The sequence below is a fragment of the Peromyscus californicus genome, unplaced genomic scaffold (assembly GCF_007827085.1).
Source record: "Peromyscus californicus insignis strain IS unplaced genomic scaffold, ASM782708v3 Scaffold_16__1_contigs__length_79575227, whole genome shotgun sequence".
NCBI classification, from domain to species: domain Eukaryota; kingdom Metazoa; phylum Chordata; class Mammalia; order Rodentia; family Cricetidae; genus Peromyscus; species Peromyscus californicus.
In genome coordinates, this window is record NW_026294458.1 from 21,234,052 (window position 1) to 21,255,275 (window position 21,224).

The 21,224-nt window shown below is 46.0% G+C and overlaps 1 protein-coding gene across 1 annotated transcript in view; it reads left to right on the forward strand.

The window, feature by feature from the left end:
* Polq (DNA polymerase theta) overlaps positions 1–21,224 on the forward strand; it is an 87,975-nt gene that overhangs the window by 51,736 nt on the left and 15,015 nt on the right. The window contains 7 exon segments of the mRNA XM_052740641.1: positions 1,428–1,624; positions 8,020–8,260; positions 10,961–11,013; positions 11,015–11,155; positions 12,315–12,452; positions 13,602–13,776; positions 20,665–20,791. Of these exon segments, the coding sequence (XP_052596601.1) occupies positions 1,428–1,624; positions 8,020–8,260; positions 10,961–11,013; positions 11,015–11,155; positions 12,315–12,452; positions 13,602–13,776; positions 20,665–20,791 (1,072 nt within the window).

The window sequence follows — 21,224 nt, forward strand, 5'->3', positions numbered from 1 at the left end:
TGCTGTATGACATCTATTAAGGGAGTTATTTTGGTTTTTTTTTTGAGAATTGTTAAAATTATTTGAGAATAACTTTCTGTTATTACATAGATGTTATTTTTAGGATTAAAAATAATTATTAAGAGAATATCTAATTTATGCAATATCACATATATTAATTAGAATGAATTCTTCTTTCCCTCCCTTTAACCCTCTGTTGAGCCCAAAGAGGGCCTCAGAAATGGCAGTGTCACTGCCAATGTCCTAAATGACAGTCTGAGCTCAACTCAGGCTGAACTCTGGGTAAATAAAACCTAAATTCAGCACTCCTCAGAAATCTTGGGTTTCTGTTTGTCAGGAAAAGCCAGTACTTCCTTATCTGCCCCCTACAGCCAACTGCCTCTGGCAATGGGCATCTAGTTTGTGATTGACTCAAACAAGCCTGCAACTAGCAAAGCCCCCACACTAGTTTCCAGGCTCATCTGGCCAGCACCCCACCTCCTGCCACTCTTAACTCCCAGGCTGTTCTTGCTCCTCCACACCTGTCCCCTTAAAACTGACAAACCCATGCCCACTTTGTTGCTGTCCTCCTGTCACTAACAGACAGCCCAGCAGTTTGAATCCCCAGTAAATCTTTGTTTCTGCCCATGGAGTGGTCTAGTTTGATGGTTTCACTGTGCCCTTGCTTACACTCTCCTTCTATTCCTCCTTTCCGGGGGTGCTGGAACTGAGCCCAGAGCTCCATACCTGTTAGACAAGTGTTCTTCCCTGGAGCCATGCCCACAGACCAGAATAAATGCTTTGAGAAACACTGCTTTGCTCCCTACTGCCTGCTCCATGAGGCCATTAACATGGGCTGCAGCAGTTTCTTCTCAGTCTATCTCCCTGTCACCTGGGTCTGGAGTTCATCCAGGGGCAGCGTTGAGCTAGAGAACCATGGCTGCTGAATTCCGAGACTGTTCGAGGAGCCTTTGGAAGGGAAGGATATAATCCAGAAATACCTTGGGATCTGATTACATAGTCCGTTCCTCAGCTGTTTGGACAGGAGCAATCAGTAAGGGTGACATACGGTGTCTGTCAGCTCCTCAGGGAGGTCTTTCCACTCTCTTTATAGAGCAGTGTGTTGCCTGAGTAGCTACTTGAACTTCTTTTATTTTTGATACAACATTGTATGTCCCACTTTAAACTTAATTTCTAAAGCTGCTACCTTTCTTGAACTCTGTTCTGAAAATATAACTTTATTATTAGAAGTCTTGGTACTTAGAATTTTACTCACATAATGAAATAGAACATTATAAATCTAGTCCAAACCATCATGTTTAGATTATGAAGTACTTGGTCATGTGATTGTTGTGACCTGACCAAGCAGCTCTTTGTTCTGACTTTTTCATCTCTCCACTGAAGACTGCTGCTTTAGATGAACAGTAAGACTTTGTTTCTCTTCCAAGAAATTAGTCCCAGTTTGGCCCCGCCTCCTCTGGATCCAACATTGACTGTGGAAGAGAGGATGAAGCACCTTCAATCCTGCCTGCAAAATCAGTCTGGCCAAGAGCGGTCTGTTGTCACCTATGACTTCATCCAGAGCTATAAAGTCCTTCTCCTGTCCTGTGGTGTCTCCCTGGAACCGAGTTATGAAGATCCCAAGGTTCTGTCTTACATGTAACTCTATAAACTGCAATGTGGTTAATGCTCAGGGATAATTCTACATGTCCTTAATGTTTTCAAACAAGACTCTTCTCATTCACCCAGAATATATCATTGTGTACCAATTGCCTCCGTGGGTGAACGCAGAAATATCACAAATTCTAAATGTTAAAGGTCATGTTCTTCCTCAAAGATTAAAAAGAAGAACTTTAGTTTTGGTTATAGTTTCTATACCATAGTAAATGAGAAGTGAGACATGAACTGTTAGGTTTTAGAGTATGATAGCAAGAGTTTTCCAATATTGTAAAGGTATAGGAGAATATAGGAGAAGTTCGTGGACCTGAATGTCAAAAGGGAGTGTGCTCTTAGGGGCTCTAAGACTCACTAGTCCCTGAGAACAGTTTTGCACAATAGCAAAGTGTTCCTTTATGATGCTGAGCCATCAAGGAGCGATAGCTTACATTACTGTAGAATACATTTGATACTTCAATGCCTTACAGAGACTACTATAAGACACACCATTTCTTCCCATGTGTTGCTAACAGATACATGAACTATGCAGAGTGGAATTGAAAATTATACTATTTGAACAGTTATTAGAAAAATATCAAATGTAATCGGATATTTTTTTCTTAGAATTTTAGCTTTGAATTTCACCCCATTTAGTTTGATGTTGCCTATGAGCTTGTTTTAAATTGCATTTATTATGCTTAGATATATTTCTTGTATCCCTAATCTGTCCAGGACTTTTATCATGAATGGGTTCTGTAATTTGTCAAAGGCTTTTTTGGCATCTAATGAAATGATTGTGGTTTTTTTTTTTTCAGTTTATTTATGTAGTGGATTACATTTACTGATTTTAGTATGTTGAATCATCCCTACATCTCTGGGGTGAAGCCTACCTGATCATGGATGATCTTTTTCATCTATTCGGTTTGCAAGTATTTTATTGAATATTTTTGTATGTATGTTCATAAGAGAAATTCTCTTTCTTTGTGAGCCTTTATGTGGTTTGAGTATTAGGGTAACTGTGGCTTCATAAAATTAATTGGGCAGTGTTCCTTCTGTTTCTATTTTGTGGAACATTTTGAAGAATATTGGCATTAATTCTTTGAAAATCTGGTAGAATTCTATGCTAAAACTATCTGGCCCTGGGCTTTTTTGGTTGGGAGACTTTTAATGACTGCTTCTATTTCACTAGAGGTTATAGCTCTATTTTAATTATTTATCTGATCTTGACTTAATTTTGGTAAATGGTACCAAGAAAATTATCCATTTGTTTTAGAATTTCCAATTTGGTGGAGTACATGGCTTTGTTTGTTTGTTTGTTTTTAGTTTTTTCAAGTCAGGGTTTCTTCGTGTAGGTTTTTTGTTTGTTTGTTTTGGTGCCTGTTCTGGATCTCGCTCTGTAGACCAGGCTGGCCTTGAACTCACAGAGATCCGCCTGGCTCTGCCTCCCAAGTGCTGGGATTAAAGGCTGGGCCACATGTTTTTAAAGTATGTCCTTATGATTTCCTGGATTTCCTTGGTGTCTCTTATTATGTCCCCCTTTTCATTTCTGATTTTGTTAATTTGGATATTCTCTTTCCATCTTTTAGTTAGTTTGGATAAGGGCTTATCTATCTTGCTGATTTTCTCAAACAGTCAAGTCTTTGGTTCATTGATTCTTTTCGTTTCTATTTTATTGATTTCAGCCCTCAATTTAATTATTTCTTGCTGGCTGCTCCTCTTAGATGTTTGCTTCTTTTTGTTCTAGAGCTTTCAGGTGTGCTGTTAAGTTGCTAGTATGAGATTTCTCCAGTTTCTTTGTGCAGGCACTTAGTGCTGTGAACTTGCCTCTTAGCACCACTTTCATTGTGTCCCATACATTTGGTATGTTGTGTGTTCATTTTCATTCAATTCTGGAAAGTTTTAAATTTCTTTCTTGACCCATTTTTCTCTTGTTTTGTTTTACAAAGAAGTAAAATTTTATTCAAAGTCTCATTATTAGGAGGAGTAAAGTGTAGGTTCCTATCCTGCCTTGTCAGTGATCAAAATCAGATATTTTATGCCATCATGCCCTACACAACTTCAGGTGAATGGAACCTAAAATGACAAACAAGCTTGCATCCATTCACTCAGCAAATTCCCAGTCCTTTGGATGTCTTTGCATTTAAAAGAGAAGAGGCCGGGCGGTGGTGGCGCACGCCTTTAATCCCAGCACTCGGGAGGCAGAGGCAGGCGGATTTCTGTGAGTTCGAGGCCAGCCTGGTCTCCAAAGCGAGTTCCAGGAAAGGCGCAAAGCTACACAGAGAAACCCTGTCTCGAAAAAACCAAAAAAAAAAAAATAAAATAAAATAAAAAAAATAAAAAAATAAAAAATAAAAGAGAAGAGAAAAAAATAAAAACAGCAATTTATTTATCAAACCTTGGCAGGTGCTTATGTCTGGCCTTGAGTACATTTCATTACTTTTCATTGTCACACATAAAAAGCATATATATATATATATATATATATATATATATATATATATATAATTTTTTTTTTGGTTTTTCGAGACAAGCTTTCTCTGTGTAGCTTTGTGCCTTTCCTGGAACTCACTTGGTAGCCCAGGCTGGCTTCGAACTCACAGAGATCCACCTGGCTCTGCCTCCCGAGTGCTGGGATTAAAAAGCATTTTTTATAAGGAGTATAATTTGTATGTATTTTTGAAAATTAGAGAGTTGTTCAGTTTCCATGAGTTAGTAAGCTTCTGTTGTTAATATTCAGCTTTAATCTGTGGTAGTCTGATAGGATGCAGGGAGTTATTTAAATTTTCTTGTATCTGTTGAAACTTGCATTGTGTCCAAGTATGTGGTCAATTTTGGAGAAAGTTCTCTGAGAGGTGCTAAGAAGAAGGTATATTCTTTTGTGTTTGGATGAAATATTCTGTAGATATCTGTTACATCCATTTACTTTATAACATTTGTTAGTTCCAATATTTCTCTGTTTAGTTTTTGTCTGAATGATCTGCCTGTTGTTTAAGAGTGGGGTATTGCAGTCTGTCACTATCAGTGTGTGAGGGTCAATATGTGATTTCAGCTATAATAGTGCTTCTTTTACAAAAGTGGGTACCCTTGTGTTTGAGGCATAGATATTAAGAATTGAAATGTCATCTTGATATGTAGTGTCCTTCCCCATTTCTTTTTATTAATTTTGGTTTGAAGGCTATTTTGTTAGATTTTAAAATGGCTACACTAGCTTGCTTCTTAGGTCCATTTGCTTGGAATATCTTTTCTAACCCTTTACCCTGAGGTAATGACTATCCTTGATGTTGAGGTGTGTTTCTTGTATGCAACAGAAGGATGAATCCTGTTTTTGCATCCATTTTGTTAGTTTATGTCTTTTTATTCAGGAATTGAGACCTTTGATATTGAGAGAGATCAATGACAATTGATTGTTGATTCCTGTTATTTAGTTATTATTGGTGGTGGTGGTGGTGTGTGTGCTTCTTTTGATTTTGCTGGTGTAGATTGTTTATTTCCTGTATTGTCATGGGTGTGGTTAATCTCCTTAGGCTGGATTTTTACTTCTAGCACCTTCTGTAGGCCTGGCTTTGTGGACAGATATTGTTTAAATCTTAAATGGAATATCTTATTTTCTCTATCTATGGTGACTGAAAATTTTGCTGAGTATAGTAATCTGGGCTGACATCTATGGTCCTTTAGAGTCTGCAGCACACCTGTCCAAGCCCTTGTGGCTTCTGGAGTCTTCATTGAGAAGTCAGTTGTAATTCTAATAGGTCTGCCCTTATATGTTACTTGGTCTTTTCCCTGTAGCTTTTAATATTCTTTCTTTGTTCTGTATGTTTAGTGTTTTGATTATGTGGAAAGGGGACTTTCTTTTCTGGTCCAATCTATTTGGTGTTCTGTAAGCTTCTTGTACTTTTATAGGCATGTCCTCCTTTAGGTTAGGAAAATTTTCTTGTATGATTTTGTTGAAAATATTTTCTGGGCCTCTGATCAGTGATTCTTCTCCTTCCTCTATTTCTGTAATTCTTAGTTTTGGTCTTTTCATAGTTTCCCAGATTTCCTGGATATTTTGTGTCAGGAATATTTTAGATTTAACATTTTCTTTGACTGGTGAATCTATTTCTTCTATGGTATCTTCAACTCCTACTATTCTTTCATCCATCTCTTGTATTCTGTTGGTGAAACTTGCCTCTGTAGTTCCTGTTCACGCACCTAAATTTTCATTTCCAGAATTCCTAGAGTTTGTGTTTTCTTTATTGCTTTTATTTCCATCTTCAGGTCTTGAACTGTTTGTTTCCTTCAATTATTTGTTTGTCTTCCTTTAAGTTATTTATTCATTTCCTCCAATTGTTTGTTTGTGTCTTTCTGGATTTCTTTAAGGGATTTATTCATTTCCTCTTTAGGGACCTCTAGCCTCTTCATATAGTTGGTTTTAAGGTCTTTTTTCTTGTGCTTCAGCTGTGTTGGAATATTCACGGCCTGCTGTGGTAGCATAACTGGGCTCTGGTGGAGACATAATAGCTTGGCTGTTATTGTGTTCTTATGCTGATGTCTAGGTATCTGGCTTTGTGGTGATTATAGGTCCAGGTGCTGATTTGGGGGTTTGTCTTTGTTGGGTGGGTGTTTTGTTCCTTGGTTTTCTTTCCTCTCTGGATTTTCAGATAGTGTGTTGGCTGAGTGTTGCTTGTTTTAGTGACCTGCTTGACTGGTATGTTCATGGGGAGTACTTGCTGGTGTTGGAGGCCTGGGAAAGGGGAGCCTGGGGGCGGGGATGGTCTGTGGGATCGATCCACAGTAGGTTTGGACAGGAGCCTTTCTTTTTTAATAGAGTAGTGGGAATTGATCAGTGTTTTGTAAGCACTCTGCCACTGAGTTATCTCCACCAAATGTCTTAGTTTCTCTAGGGTTTTGTTTTGTTTTGTGTTTTGTGTGGAGAGAATGACAAAGATTCTAAACTGACCTTTCCTAGATTAAAAGTTATCATTTAATTTTGATGTTCTGGAATCCAAACAAGAATATGGGTGACATGAGTCTCTCATTACAGCTACAGTGGCCTTCTAGATTTATATAGCACATTCTCATTAAACCTTAACACTAATTGGAATTTCCATTAATGGTTTTATTACCATTTATTATAAAAAGATAAACTATTCATAAAATGTCATTTTAAAATAAGAAATAGTAATTTTTATGTCAGATTCTCTCATTCAGTACTCCCCTATAAAACTTTCTGTTTTTTCTTTCTTTTTTATTTTTATTTTCATTTTATTTATTTGAGACAGGATTTCACTTTGTAGCCTAGGTTAACTCACCATCTTGTCCAGGCTAGCCCCAAATTCATAGCTTTCTTCCGGCCTCAGCCTCCCGGGTGCAAGGACTGCTGCTGTCAGCCACCATTTCTTGCTCAAAAATCCATTCATAACATACAGAAGAAATGACTGAGGCATCATAATTTTTAAAAGGATTCAGGAAGTTAGATTTGCTTATTACAAATCCAGTTTGTGATCTGTTAGATCTATTAGAAACTATAGGGTTTTTAGTCTCATGTGGAAACTAAAAATATCAAATGACCAGTTGTTCTGATGAAAGACCTCCGCTTTGGAGGAAAGGCTCTCTGATACTCTGGATGCTAACTTTCTATGTGTATATGGTGCATGTGCCTAGGAAGGTCAAAGGTCAACCTCAGGTATCATTCCTCAGGAACGTCCCTCTTGTTTGGTGAGATAGTGCCTCTGTCCAGGGCCGATGGCTTACCATTTAGGTAGACTGGCTGGCCATCAGGCCTCACGTTTCTGCCTGTCTATTCCTTCCCAGCACTGAGATGGCAAGTTCTACCACCGTTCTCAGCCTTTTCCGTGCATCTGGAGATTGGACCCTGGTCCTCATGCCTGCTCAGTAAGCATTTCACCAGCTCAGCTCATTCTCAACCCCTGGAAACGTTCTTTAGTGGTAAACATGTGTGCATCTCTTCTGATGGAGAAAGAGCTGAGTAGGCCAGGTGGTGGCGGTGCACACCTTTAATCCCAGCAGAGGGAGGTGCATCTCTGTGAGTTTGAAACCAGCCTGGTCTACAGAGCAAGTTCCAGGACAGCCAAGGCTACACAGAGAAACCCTGTCTTGAAAAGCAAGCAAACAAACAAAAAGAGCTAAGTAAACCTAAAACCACAGAGGCACATCTTTATTGTGTAGCTTAGTTTGAATCAGTCAGAGTAGAGAAGGCTTCATCTTCTTTCCTAGACACAGGCTGTGTTTAACTGAGAGGTCCTTGGCTCTCAAGCCTGCTTCAGAACCAGGCCGGCCATAGCACTGCAGGGTTGGAAGGACCACTAAATGAATGTTAAGAGGAAATGCATTAAATGGCTTTGAAAAAAATCAAGCAAATTGTCTGATTACTGTCTCATTCAGGTGGCATGCTGGCTTCTCGACCCAGATTCTAAGGAGCCGACTCTTCATAGCATAGTGACCAGTTTTCTTCCCCAGGAGCTTCCGCTCCTTGAAGGAATAGAGACAGGCCAAGGAATTCAGAGCCTGGGGCTAAATGTGAACACTGAGCACTCTGGACGGTACAGAGCATCTGTGGAGTCTATTCTCATCTTCAACTCCATGAACCAACTCAACTCTTCGTTGCAGAAGGAAAACCTTCGTGGTAAAAGCAGAGTTCATACATTTGATGTTATAGGCTGGGATAATATGTACATATCGTTAGCTACTCTTTGATCACAGGTGGATAAATTACACATTTTATGCAAACCCTCTGGGTTACCTACTGAGGAAGTCAACAAACCTGGGTTTTTTCTTTGGTTGGTTTTCCCCTAAAGACTTGCAGACTGCATAGTGTCTGTCACAAGTCCTCAGTCTGACGTTGCTCACTAGAGCTGCCATGGTCATATCAAATGCTGTGGTGTCTTCTAATAATTTACTTGCAAGGCATGCATCTGATGCTCATTCTACCATAATTTGCTGACCTCTGGCCTTATAAAGAGTAGAATTAGTGGTATCATATTTAGTTTTGACAATTATATATTTGGATTTTACCAAATGATTTTATTCATATAACAGATCTTTCATGTAATTTAAAAGAGGAACCATTTTCTGTTTAGAACTATTAATAGTTTCTTTAGCAAAGGAAAGTCTTATGATTCTCCTTTTCTCTCAAGACACCATGGATTTCTTGAGAAGTCTGCTGGCCCAGGACAGACTTCTTGACTTGAGAGTGTCCCAAATGATATATAATGAAGATGGTGAAGGGGTCAAGGTTGTCTTCTGTATGAGGAAATTATACCGTGAGATTTTTGACTGATCCATAGATAACCAGAAACAGCAGAGCAGCGTGCTGAACATGTATGGCTTGAGTTGGTGCTGCCTCACTTACTGGCTAGGACCTACACCAAACTAGTGGAAGTCTTCTGTCTGGTTCTTAGGAAGTTCAGTGTAAAAATCAATGAGGCATCGTATGTGCTCATTCTCACACTGTTGCTATGGTTATTTTACCTCTCCCACAGAACCTCCTTTTCTTCCTGGTACCACAGGGCAGGACTGTAGAGACTGAGTCCACATTGACTTGACTTGTATGTTCATAGAGGATGTTCTTCTGGGGTGATAGTCGGTAGCAGCTCCTGTGTAGAAAGGAGCTTTCTTGTTTTAATCTCAGCCTCTTTAGGCCAGTGTAGATTGATCAAGGAGAGGGAAGATTGGCCCCCATGCTCTAGCGGTGCTCCTGCATTAGTGCTCAATAAGGCTGGGTCACAGCTCCTGTCCAGTCTCTGCCATCTGCCTCAGGGCAGGTGTCCCAGAGAGTCTGTCATTCCCACTGACTTCTGAAGATCATGTAGAGTCTTGATCTGTAATTTTTAGGAATGTATTAACTGTCTGAATTATAAGCTAGGCACTTATATGAATATGGAGACACTTGCTCTAATCCCAAACATGTGGAAGTCTGAAGTAGGAAGGTCTGGATTTTGAGGCCAGGCTGAGCTACATAGTGAATTTGAGTCTATCCTGAGCTATATAATGAGATCTTGTCTCAGAAAATTCAAGGATTGGGTGGGTGCAAGCCAGAAGTGAGTGAGCGTGGTAGAAAGATGGGAGAGGAAGAAGTGGATCAGTTTGTGCTCTGTGAAGAAAGGCAGAACTGGAGGTGAGGAACAGCCTGATCCTCATGTGAGAAGCCTGCGCTGCCCCTGAGGCCATGGTGATGTCCAGGCCTGGCTACCACTGAGGGCCATGTCGGGGTCCAAGGTTCTACTGCAGCCCTGGTCTGTGTTACCACCAAAGGCCATGCAGCTGTCTGTGGTCAGTACTGCGGCCTGGAGCCATGTTGATGTCCGAAGGCAGTGATGGTGAAGTGGGTGTGGGAGAGCTGGCCCTGCCCCTCTCCTGGCCAGCGGGAAAGCTGGCCCTGGTGGGTGGCATGGGTACAGGAGAGCTGATGAGCTGAGCAACTCAGATACCACCTAGATCCAGGCTTTGAGTTGGCCCACCCCAACATCTTTCCCACCTATATGCTGCTAGAGTGCATGAAGGGACGGGTCCTGGGAATCCATAGCCGCAGGATGTCCACGACTCAGGGCAACAGCAGAGTATCTGAGAGTCTCTGTGAGGGTCCAGTATTGACGGTGTCATGGAAGCCTGAGGCCTTGAACTAGACTAATGACTCATTGCAATGAACATTTGCAAGTAAAGCTGTTTGGACAGAAGGGTGATTTGCGTGACACACGACAGCTTCTAGTGCCAGTAAAATGCGGGAAAGAAGGGGGAATCAGAGTGGTACATGCACATAAGGCCGCGTTGATGGGGGGAGCCAGTCATTGCCTAGGGGGGTCAGAGAGACGGCTTTTCATGTTTGGTTGGTTGGTTGGTTTTTTCTAATTTTTATTTTTTATTTTCTTTGGGGGGAGGATTACAAGGGTGGAGGTTGGATATGAAAGGACATGGAAATGTGTGGGATTGGGGTGCATGATGTGAAATAAATATTGATAAGGGACCATGTCTTGAAGTGCTTGGGATCAAATAGTCTTGTTCTCTTGTGCATCAGCTATATCCTTTCTGAATGATTTGAACAGCGAATGTTTTCTAAGTCTTAGAAGAAATGTCTCTTTTAGTTCAGCCTGCTCACAAGATTGCCAGCTTTTCTACTCTTGCAGACAGGGATAGCATCTTGTGCTTAAATGACCTATCCTTTGCCACCTTTCATTGGTTTGGGGACCTGTTCAGGAGACTGGGTTTGAATGACAGCCTGGGTAACTGCTGTGGATTGTCTGAACCAGTTCTGGGTGGTTTCAGCAATGCGAATGGACCGATTGCTGAGGTGATGATTTCCCATTGCGTTTCCCGTTTTCCCTTTCAGATGTTTTCTGTGCAGTGGAGATGCCCTCCCAGTACTGCCTGGCCTTGCTAGAAACTGAATGGAATTGGCTTTAGTACTGTGGAATGTGAAAGTCAGAAGCACATCATGCAAGCCAAGCTGGACGCCATTGAGACTCAGGCCTATCAGCTGGCTGGCCACAGCTTTTCCTTTACGAGTGCAGATGACATCGCACAGGTAGTGTCTTGGAACTAGAGACATGGAGAGGAACCTCTAGTTAAAAGGACGTGTGTCACAGCTTGTCTTTCTGTACACTTCTAAATACCAGCACTTAGTAAAATAAAACAAGTAGAATGCACTGGGGGCAGTGTTGTAGCGCCAGGTGACAAGCTGTATCTGTTCTCTGAAATAAGGCTGTAAAGAAGGCTTGGATGTTGGTCCAGATGTGCCTGAATCCGGGGCGGCACTCTCTGGGTAGCCATCACTCTGTAGTTGGTGGTGGAGTTCATGACAGTGTCGCTGTGGTTTCATGATGCCAGCTCCTTCATAAGCCCTCACCCGCTTCTTTGCTCCAACATCTTTCTTCAGAAAGGGAAATTGGATATTTTCTGAGATGTAAATAAAAAAGGTTTTGTGACCTTTCTTTTTTAGCCATAATTTCAGATTTTTGTAACCTTACTGAAATATTGACAAAGTTACTCCCTGTTTTATTTTTACAGGTTGGGAGTCTCTCTGTTCTCTCCTCTCAACATCTTCTTTCCCTGTAGAGGGAGTTGGAGTTGGCTTTGGGGGAGGAGGGGCCTTCCTACACTGGAGAGCAGCAATTGTTGTGTGTTTTCTGTGTGTAGTCAGTAATGTAAGGTTTAGTCAAGATCCCAGGCTGCGCTTGGAGCCTGCCTCTGGATTAAAGTCCCCACCTCCTCCATTCATTAGCCAGCAGCTGCATGACCTTGGATTGGAGTAGTTAGTGCATCAACTCCTTATGTCTCGTTTCTCCATCAGTGAAATGGGAGTTGTGATTAAATGCCTCAGAAGGTTGTGTCAGTAAATGTAAAATGTATACTAAGTGACCATCACGTAGATGGTAAATGATCAATAAATATTATAAACTTTAATAAAAATGCCCCATTAATCTAGAGAGTTTTGTAGTTTAAAGAACGTGAGAAACTTTGTTTTTCTGAGGCCTGCGTTTTATCTGTATTGGGTTCAGTAGTGCTTTCAGGGCTTTCTTTATGGAGTGTAGAGTGCATGTGTCTGCGTGTCTGTGTGTGTGGTGTGTGTGTGTGTGTGTGTCTGTGTGGTGTGGTGGTGGTGTGTGTGTGTGTGTGTCTGTGTTTGTGTGTGGTATGTGTTTCTGAGTATGTTTTCGTGACTGAGGAAATGTTAATTTTTGCAGGTTTTGTTTTTGGAACTGAAGCTACCACCGAATGGAGAGATGAAAATGCAAGGCAGCAAGAAAACTTTGGGTTCTACCAGAAGAGGGAAAGAGAGTGGCCGCCAGCTAAGGCTGGGAAGACGGTTCAGCACTAGCAAGGTGCTTGGGGGACCCTCAGGGCGGAGTCAGAACTACTTTTAGCTGTTTGGTGCCATGAAAAGTGCTGGTGACCTCAAGAGCCACCATAAGGCACCACGTGACCTTATCCAGGTTGGAGTGAGCTGACTGGTTGGTGGTTCAGAATCCTGGACTACCCTGTGGAGACATTGCAGCCTGGGCACCAGGACTGGGTCTGAGTTAGCAGCTCTGTCCTAAGAAACTGGGGATGTCTGTGAGCTCACATCTGCAGACATTGCTTATTATTATCCAGTGTGCTCGGGGTTTTAGTAGAATTTGTTTTCATGAACACGAAAGTGTTATAGCAGAAAAATATTTTTTTTCCAGTTTCAAGAAAAATAAATAAATTTTCCATGGATTTGTTTTAAGACTCTTAATCTGTCATTTTCAAGGGAATTTTGCTAGTGATTGTCTTTGAACAGTGCATTAATTGAAGAGAGGGAAAGAAGTGCTTGGCTTACTGACTTTCCATTGGGAAAATGGGCTAGAGAAATATAGCCACATAGGCTGTGGAGAGCTGTCCAGTTGCCCTTCTGTGGAATTTTGACCCTGACATCATTAAGAGCAATTCATCTGTCCTGGAAAGTGTCCACAACTCTGTTTCCTAGCACAACTCGTGTCAGGCTGGCTGGTCCTTTTGATGCCTTAGCTTCTGTTCTGTAAGGGCCATAGCATAGAAACACTTGCTTTAAATAAACGCTTCCCGATTTTCTTGATATGGAACTTCTGTGTCAGGGCAAGAAGTCTAGTCACTGACTGTGGATGCCTCCGTCACTGACGGTGGATGCCTCTAATCTCTGACAGATGGAGGAGAAAAAGTAGAAAGAAAAGATGATGTAGCTCTTGGGGTGTGGAGAAGTGGATACTCCGTGAAAGTGATATTCCATTGATTTTGTCTTTTAAAGGTAGCTATAAATTGGTAGTGTTCAGCATTTCCATATTGCTGTCTTACAGATTTATCATTATAGTGACTTCTAAAACTTCTAAAAACACCTAGACAATGATTCAGAGTTATGGATATAGGGTTTATCAGACTAAATTTTGAGATGTTTTCATTTATTCAAGAGAAATTCTGATTTACCATTGAATTTGGTAAGATTCCAACCTTAACCTTGTTATATTTCTTTCCAGGAAGTTTTAAATAAATTAAAGGCCTTGCATCCTTTGCCAGGCCTGATACTGGAATGGAGAAGAATCAGTAATGCTATTACCAAAGTGGTCTTCCCTCTGCAGCGGGAAAAGCGCCTGAACCCTTTTCTCAGAATGGAAAGGATCTACCCTGTATCTCAGTCACACACAGCTACAGGTGAGAGAGGGGAGCAGACTTTCCTATGTGATATCTGTGATGGCCCAGGGGCTCATGTCCATCCCCGGTGAGGGTCACTGCAGCCTGCACACACAGCTAGACACCGCCTGGATACTGGGAAGAGCAGCTGGAGAGCATCTGGAAGGGTGTGCTCTTTGCATCAGAGTTGGTGTGAGATTCGGTATTTGAGTCTGTATTTGACTTGGGGTTCTTAGTTAACTCCATCCTAACTCTTTCTTTTCTAGCCGAGTCTCTGTAGGCCCAGGGGCATCGGTCTGTTAACTGTCTCATTTTGCACAAATAGAAAGCTGTAGAGTGTTCTGAGTGTGATACAGTAGGGAAAAGCTGCTTATGTTCTGGGTGATTACTTGCCGAACACACTGTTGAGGGGAAGAAGGGCAGTGGGAACACATCATGGATTCGGCGTTTAGATTGGTGGTGAGAGTGTGCCGCCTGAGAGCAGAAATGGAGCTCTGAACTCAATGCTATGGACTGAGACAAGATCAGCACCGAATCAGTCAGTCAAGTCACTAAGAGCTCTCTTGAGTAAGGGGACATCCCGCATCCCTGCCTGTGTTGTTTAGAACAGAGACTGCTGGAAGCTGCTGTCTTGTGGGTGGCAGTAGTTCTTTTTCTGAATAACCTTCTCTTTTCCTCTGTCCCTAATAAGCTCGTGTCTTCTTGCTAGTCATTTCTTGCCTTGTTGATATTTAAGTTTCTCTTTGGAATGTCTGTAACTATTAGAAACGAAGTAAGATATGTGGTGTGTATTAGTCCCTTCTCCTTGGCTCTGATAAAGTGCCAGGACCGAAAGCAACTCAGGGAAGAAGGACTTAGTGTCCCTGGAGGTTCCAGGGACCGCAGTCCATCATAGCAAGGGGGGAGGCAGCGGGAGCAGGAAGGAGAGGTTGTGTTTCATCTGCACACAGCAGACAGAGAGAGCAACAGGAAGTGGGGTGGGGGTGGGGGGCTGGAAACCCTCAAAGCCTGCTCTGGTGAGGTTCTTTTTCCAGCAAGGCTGCACCTCCTAAAAGTTCCATAACCTCCCAAACAGTGCCACCAACTAGGGACAAAGTCCTCATATTTGAGACTATGGGGACAGTTACCATTCATATGACCACATGGTGCCAAAACAAAATCAACTCCAGAGCTCCAGAGTGTTACATGTTTATTTGCTGCTTCTCACTTCTGTTTGTGTTGTTATCACTTTAGAAACGCGGTATTTAATGAGTCTTTATAATTGCTGTAATATTCAGTAATACAGAAAGAGAAGTTTAGATGAGCATGACAAAGCTGTTTGATGATTAGAATTTATTCTCATTAATGTATATTCATGCTTTGTAATTTATTTTTTAACCTTTTTTGTTAGACAGTATTAACACAGTGACGCAACTAATAGACCAGGGCAGGGTGCTGAGTGCTGAGGAGTGTGGTGGGGGAGGACGGTGTGCTGAGGAGTGTGGGAGAGGACGGTGTGCTGAGGAGTGTGGAGAGGACGGTGTGCTGAGGAGTGTGTGGGAGAGGACGGTGTGCTGAGGAGTGTGTGGGAGAGGACGGTGTGCTGAGGAGTGTGGGGGAGAGGACGGTGTGCTGAGGAGTGTGTGGGAGAGGACGGTGTGCTGAGGAGTGTGGGAGAGGACGGTGTGCTGAGGAGTGTGGGGGAGAGGACGGTGTGCTGAGGAGTGTGGAGAGGACGGTGTGCTGAGGAGTGTGTGGGAGAGGACGGTGTGCTGAGGAGTGTGGGAGAGGACGGTGTGCTGAGGAGTGTGGGGGAGAGGACGGTGTGCTGAGGAGTGTGGAGAGGACGGTGTGCTGAGGAGTGTGTGGGAGGACGGTGTGCTGAGGAGTGTGTGGGAGAGGACGGTGTGCTGAGGAGTGTGGAGAGGACGGTGTGCTGAGGAGTGTGGGAGAGGACGGTGTGCTGAGGAGTGTGTGGGAGGACGGTGTGCTGAGGAGTGTGTGGGAGAGGACGGTGTGCTGAGGAGTGTGGGAGAGGACGGTGTGCTGAGGAGTGTGTGGGAGAGGACGGTGTGCTGAGGAGTGTGGAGAGGACGGTGTGCTGAGGAGTGTGTGGGAGAGGACGGTGTGCTGAGGAGTGTGGGAGAGGACGGTGTGCTTGAGGAGTGTGGGGGAGAGGACGGTGTGCTGAGGAGTGTGGAGAGGACGGTGTGCTGAGGAGTGTGTGGGAGAGGACGGTGTGCTGAGGAGTGTGGGAGAGGTCGGTGTGCTGAGGAGTGTGGGGGAGAGGACGGTGTGCTGAGGAGTGTGGAGAGGACGGTGTGCTGAGGAGTGTGTGGGAGGACGGTGTGCTGAGGAGTGTGTGGGAGAGGACGGTGTGCTGAGGAGTGTGGAGAGGACGGTGTGCTGAGGAGTGTGGGAGAGGACGGTGTGCTGAGGAGTGTGTGGGAGGAGGTGTGCTGAGGAGTGTGTGGGAGGACGGTGTGCTGAGGAGTGTGTGGGAGAGGACGGTGTGCTGAGGAGTGTGGGGGAGGAGGGTGTGCTGAGGAGTGTGTGGGGGAGGACGGTGTGCTGAGGAGTGTGTGGGAGGACGGTGTGCTGAGGAGTGTGTGGGAGAGGACGGTGTGCTGAGGAGTGTGTGGAGAGGACGGTGTGCTGAGGAGTGTGGGAGAGGACGGTGTGCTGAGGAGTGTGTGGGAGAGGACGGTGTGCTGAGGAGTGTGTGGGGGAGGACGGTGTGCTGAGGAGTGTGGGAGAGGACGGTGTGCTGAGGAGTGTGTGGGAGAGGACGGTGTGCTGAGGAGTGTGGGGGGAGGACGGTGTGCTGAGGAGTGTGTGGGAGAGGACGGTGTGCTGAGGAGTGTGGGGGGAGGACGGAGTGCTGAGGAGTGTGTGGGAGAGGACGGTGTGCTGAGGAGTGTGTGGGAGGACGGTGTGCTGAGGAGTGTGGGAGAGGACGGTGTGCTGAGGAGTGTGGAGAGGACGGTGTGCTGAGGAGTGTGTGGGAGAGGACGGTGTGCTGAGGAGTGTGGAGAGGACGGTGTGCTGAGGAGTGTGTGGGAGAGGACGGTGTGCTGAGGAGTGTGGAGAGGACGGTGTGCTGAGGAGTGTGGAGAGGACGGTGTGCTGAGGAGTGTGTGGGAGAGGGACGGTGTGCTGAGGAGTGTGTGGGGGAGGACGGTGTGCTGAGGAGTGTGGGAGAGGACGGTGTGCTGAGGAGTGTGTGGGAGAGGACGGTGTGCTGAGGAGTGTGTGGGGAGGACGGTGTGCTGAGGAGTGTGGGAGAGGACGGTGTGCTGAGGAGTGTGTGGGAGAGGACGGTGTGCTGAGGAGTGTGGGGGAGGACGGTGTGCTGAGGAGTGTGTGGGAGAGGACGGAGTGCTGAGGAGTGTGTGGGAGAGGACGGTGTGCTGAGGAGTGTGTGGGAGGACGGTGTGCTGAGGAGTGTGGGAGAGGACGGTGTGCTGAGGAGTGTGGAGAGGACGGTGTGCTGAGGAGTGTGGGAGAGGACGGTGTGCTGAGGAGTGTGTGGGAGGACGGTGTGCTGAGGAGTGTGTGGGAGGACGGTGTGCTGAGGAGTGTGTGGGGGAGGACGGTGTGCTGAGGAGTGTGTGGGGGAGGACGGTGTGCTGAGGAGTGTGTGGGAGGACGGTGTGCTGAGGAGTGTGGGAGAGGACGGTGTGCTGAGGAGTGTGTGGGAGAGGACGGTGTGCTGAGGAGTGTGGAGAGGACGGTGTGCTGAGGAGTGTGTGGGAGAGGACGGTGTGCTGAGGAGTGTGTGGGGGAGGACGGTGTGCTGAGGAGTGTGGGGGAGGACGGTGTGCTGAGGAGTGTGTGGGAGAGGACGGTGTGCTGAGGAGTGTGTGGGGGAGGACGGAGTGCTGAGGAGTGTGTGGGAGAGGACGGTGTGCTGAGGAGTGTGTGGGAGGACGGTGTGCTGAGGAGTGTGGGAGAGGACGGTGTGCTGAGGAGTGTGGAGAGGACGGTGTGCTGAGGAGTGTGTGGGAGAGGACGGTGTGCTGAGGAGTGTGGAGAGGACGGTGTGCTGAGGAGTGTGTGGGAGAGGACGGTGTGCTGAGGAGTGTGGAGAGGACGGTGTGCTGAGGAGTGTGTGGGAGAGGACGGTGTGCTGAGGAGTGTGTGGGGGAGGACGGTGTGCTGAGGAGTGTGGGAGAGGACGGTGTGCTGAGGAGTGTGTGGGAGAGGACGGTGTGCTGAGGAGTGTGTGGGGGAGGACGGTGTGCTGAGGAGTGTGGGAGAGGACGGTGTGCTGAGGAGTGTGTGGGAGAGGACGGTGTGCTGAGGAGTGTGGGGGAGGACGGTGTGCTGAGGAGTGTGTGGGAGAGGACGGAGTGCTGAGGAGTGTGTGGGAGAGGACGGTGTGCTGAGGAGTGTGTGGGAGGACGGTGTGCTGAGGAGTGTGGGAGAGGACGGTGTGCTGAGGGAGTGTGGAGAGGACGGTGTGCTGAGGAGTGTGTGGGAGAGGACGGTGTGCTGAGGAGTGTGTGTGGGAGGACGGTGTGCTGAGGAGTGTGGAGAGGACGGTGTGCTGAGGAGTGTGTGTGGGAGGACGGTGTGCTGAGGAGTGTGGAGAGGACGGTGTGCTGAGGAGTGTGTGGGAGGACGGTGTGCTGAGGAGTGTGTGGGGGAGGACGGTGTGCTGAGGAGTGTGTGGGAGGACGGTGTGCTGAGGAGTGTGTGGGAGAGGACGGTGTGCTGAGGAGTGTGGGGGAGAGGACGGTGTGCTGAGGAGTGTGGGAGAGGACGGTGTGCTGAGGAGTGTGGGAGAGGACGGTGTGCTGAGGAGTGTGTGGGGGAGGACGGTGTGCTGAGGAGTGTGTGGGAGAGGACGGTGTGCTGAGGAGTGTGTGGGGGAGGACGGTGTGCTGAGAGTGTGGAGAGGACGGTGTGCTGAGGAGTGTGTGGGAGAGGACGGAGTGCTGAGGAGTGTGTGGGAGAGGACGGTGTGCTGAGGAGTGTGTGGGAGAGGACGGTGTGCTGAGGAGTGTGTGGGAGAGGACGGTGTGCTGAGGAGTGTGGAGAGGACGGTGTGCTGAGGAGTGTGTGGGAGAGGACGGTGTGCTGAGGAGTGTGGAGAGGACGGTGTGCTGAGGAGTGTGTGGGAGGACGGTGTGCTGAGGAGTGTGTGGGGAGAGGACGGTGTGCTGAGGAGTGTGTGGGAGAGGACGGAGTGCTGAGGAGTGTGTGGAGAGGACGGTGTGCTGAGGAGTGTGGGGGAGGACGGTGTGCTGAGGAGTGTGGAGAGGACGGTGTGCTGAGGAATGTGGGAGAGGACGGTGTGCTGAGGAGTGTGGGGGAGAGGACGGTGTGCTGAGAGTGTGTGGGAGAGGACGGTGTGCTGAGGAGTGTGGGGGAGGACGGTGTGCTGAGGAGTGTGGGGGAGGACGGTGTGCTGAGGAGTGTGGGGGAGGACGGTGTGCTGAGGAGTGTGGGAGAGGACGGTGTGCTGAGGAGTGTGGGGGAGGACGGTGTGCTGAGGAGTGTGTGGGGGAGGACGGTGTGCTGAGGAGTGTGGGAGAGGACGGTGTGCTGAGGAGTGTGTGGGAGAGGACGGTGTGCTGAGGAGTGTGGGAGAGGACGGTGTGCTGAGGAGTGTGGGGGAGAGGACGGTGTGCTGAGGAGTGTGTGGGGGGAGGACGGTGTGCTGAGGAGTGTGGGAGAGGACGGTGTGCTGAGGAGTGTGTGGGAGAGGACGGTGTGCTGAGGAGTGTGGGGGAGGACGGTGTGCTGAGGAGTGTGGGAGAGGACGGTGTGCTGAGGAGGGAAGGCTCTGCCTCCTTCCGCTGCCTGTTCCTTGGTAACTTGGAATGAGCCATTTAACGAAATTTATGTTAAAGCTGCTATGAATTAAATACTTGCTTTTTGCTGTAGCTAAATAATATAAAGATCTCAAGTGAGGAGTATATTTAGGAAAATAATGTCCAAGCCATTTAAAATGTTTGATTCATTAGAAGGTGAAGTTATATGTAGTGATTCCTAGAGAGCCGGTTGCCCTGAAGAATGTATCATAAAGCAAGAATTGCAAGAACAATTCCCCAAGGTGGTGTTTTGAAAAAAAAAGTTCATATGCTTCAAATAGATTCAAAAAATGTAAAACAACATGGAATAAAGACTTTATAAGAAATGTTCTTTATAGAAACCTCCTTTAAAATAGTTTCTATCCACTACAAACTGGTCCCGTATCTGGTTCTAGCTTCCAGCCCTGTCAGTGCGCTTGTTGACTCTTGACTAACGGTGTTGAGGTGAGGTGAAATGGCGCTCTGTGGCTGCCCCTCACTGGAGCAGATCTCCTTCTTGGTCCCAGCTGTCCTTATCAGTGTCCAGTTGCTCTGTCCCAGGTGTTCTGTCTTGTGCCCCCCCCCCCCCCCCCCCCCCCCCCCCCCCCCGCCCCATCCCAGCTGCCAGGCAGCCGTGTCCCCTGAGGTTCGTGTCTGCTCCGTGTGTCATGCTGCCTTGGCCTTCCTTCTGTGGTCCCAGGGTGCCTCCTGTCACTGCAGCGTTTCTAGAGAACTAGCTCAGTGAAGAACATGATATTGTAGCTGAGTGCGTTCAGAATGACCTTGTGCTCATTTTACCGCTGTTAATCAGATGGATATGTTAAAATTCTAAATATAAGCCACTTTAGCATTATCAAGCACATTTAAAAAAATCCTTTTATTACATTTATTTAGTGTGTGTGTGCATTATGCATGCATGTGTTTCATGTCACATTTGTGGGAGTCAGTTGTCTCCTACTGTGTGGGTTCTGGAGTTTTCCTCGGGTTGTCAGGCTAGGAAGCAAGTACTCTTGCCCACCGAACCATCCTGCAGCCCCAGCTGAATTTAAGAAAGATCATTCTGAGGTACAAAAACTGTCGATTGGTTGATTGTCAGGTTTATTTTTCTAATTTTTTTTCTTCTTGATTTTAGGACGGATAACCTTCACAGAACCTAATATCCAGAATGTGCCAAGAGATTTTGAGATTAAAATGCCAACACTAGTAAGGGAAAGCCCACCTTCTCAAGCACCAGGCAAAAGCCTGCTTCCAACGGCCAGGTAGACTTTATTTCTATACTGATACTATCCTTTCGTGAGTGAGCGCAATGGCTCAAAAAGACCCTGTTGTATAAAACAATGCAGCGCATTTAAGTTTATAGTCCAGACATACCATTTGGTTCTAGACATTATCCATTTCAAATTCTGTGATGAGGGTGGTCAATGGTTAAAATGTGGTAGACTTGCTGCAAGCTACTCTTTAAGACAAATATGGAAGTTAGAGGCTAGCCATGCCAGCAACACCCCTGCCCCCATATATACTTGATAAGAGGGAGCAGCTGGATAGTTTACCTTAGGTCTGGTTAGAGATTTGTGGAGTTAAATGGGGTTAGGGGTGGATTATCTGAGAAGCAGTTTATGAGGAAGGTAATTACAGAAGTGCCTTCATGTTTTACTGAACATTTGCTAAGAGAGGTCTAATAATCTTCAACTT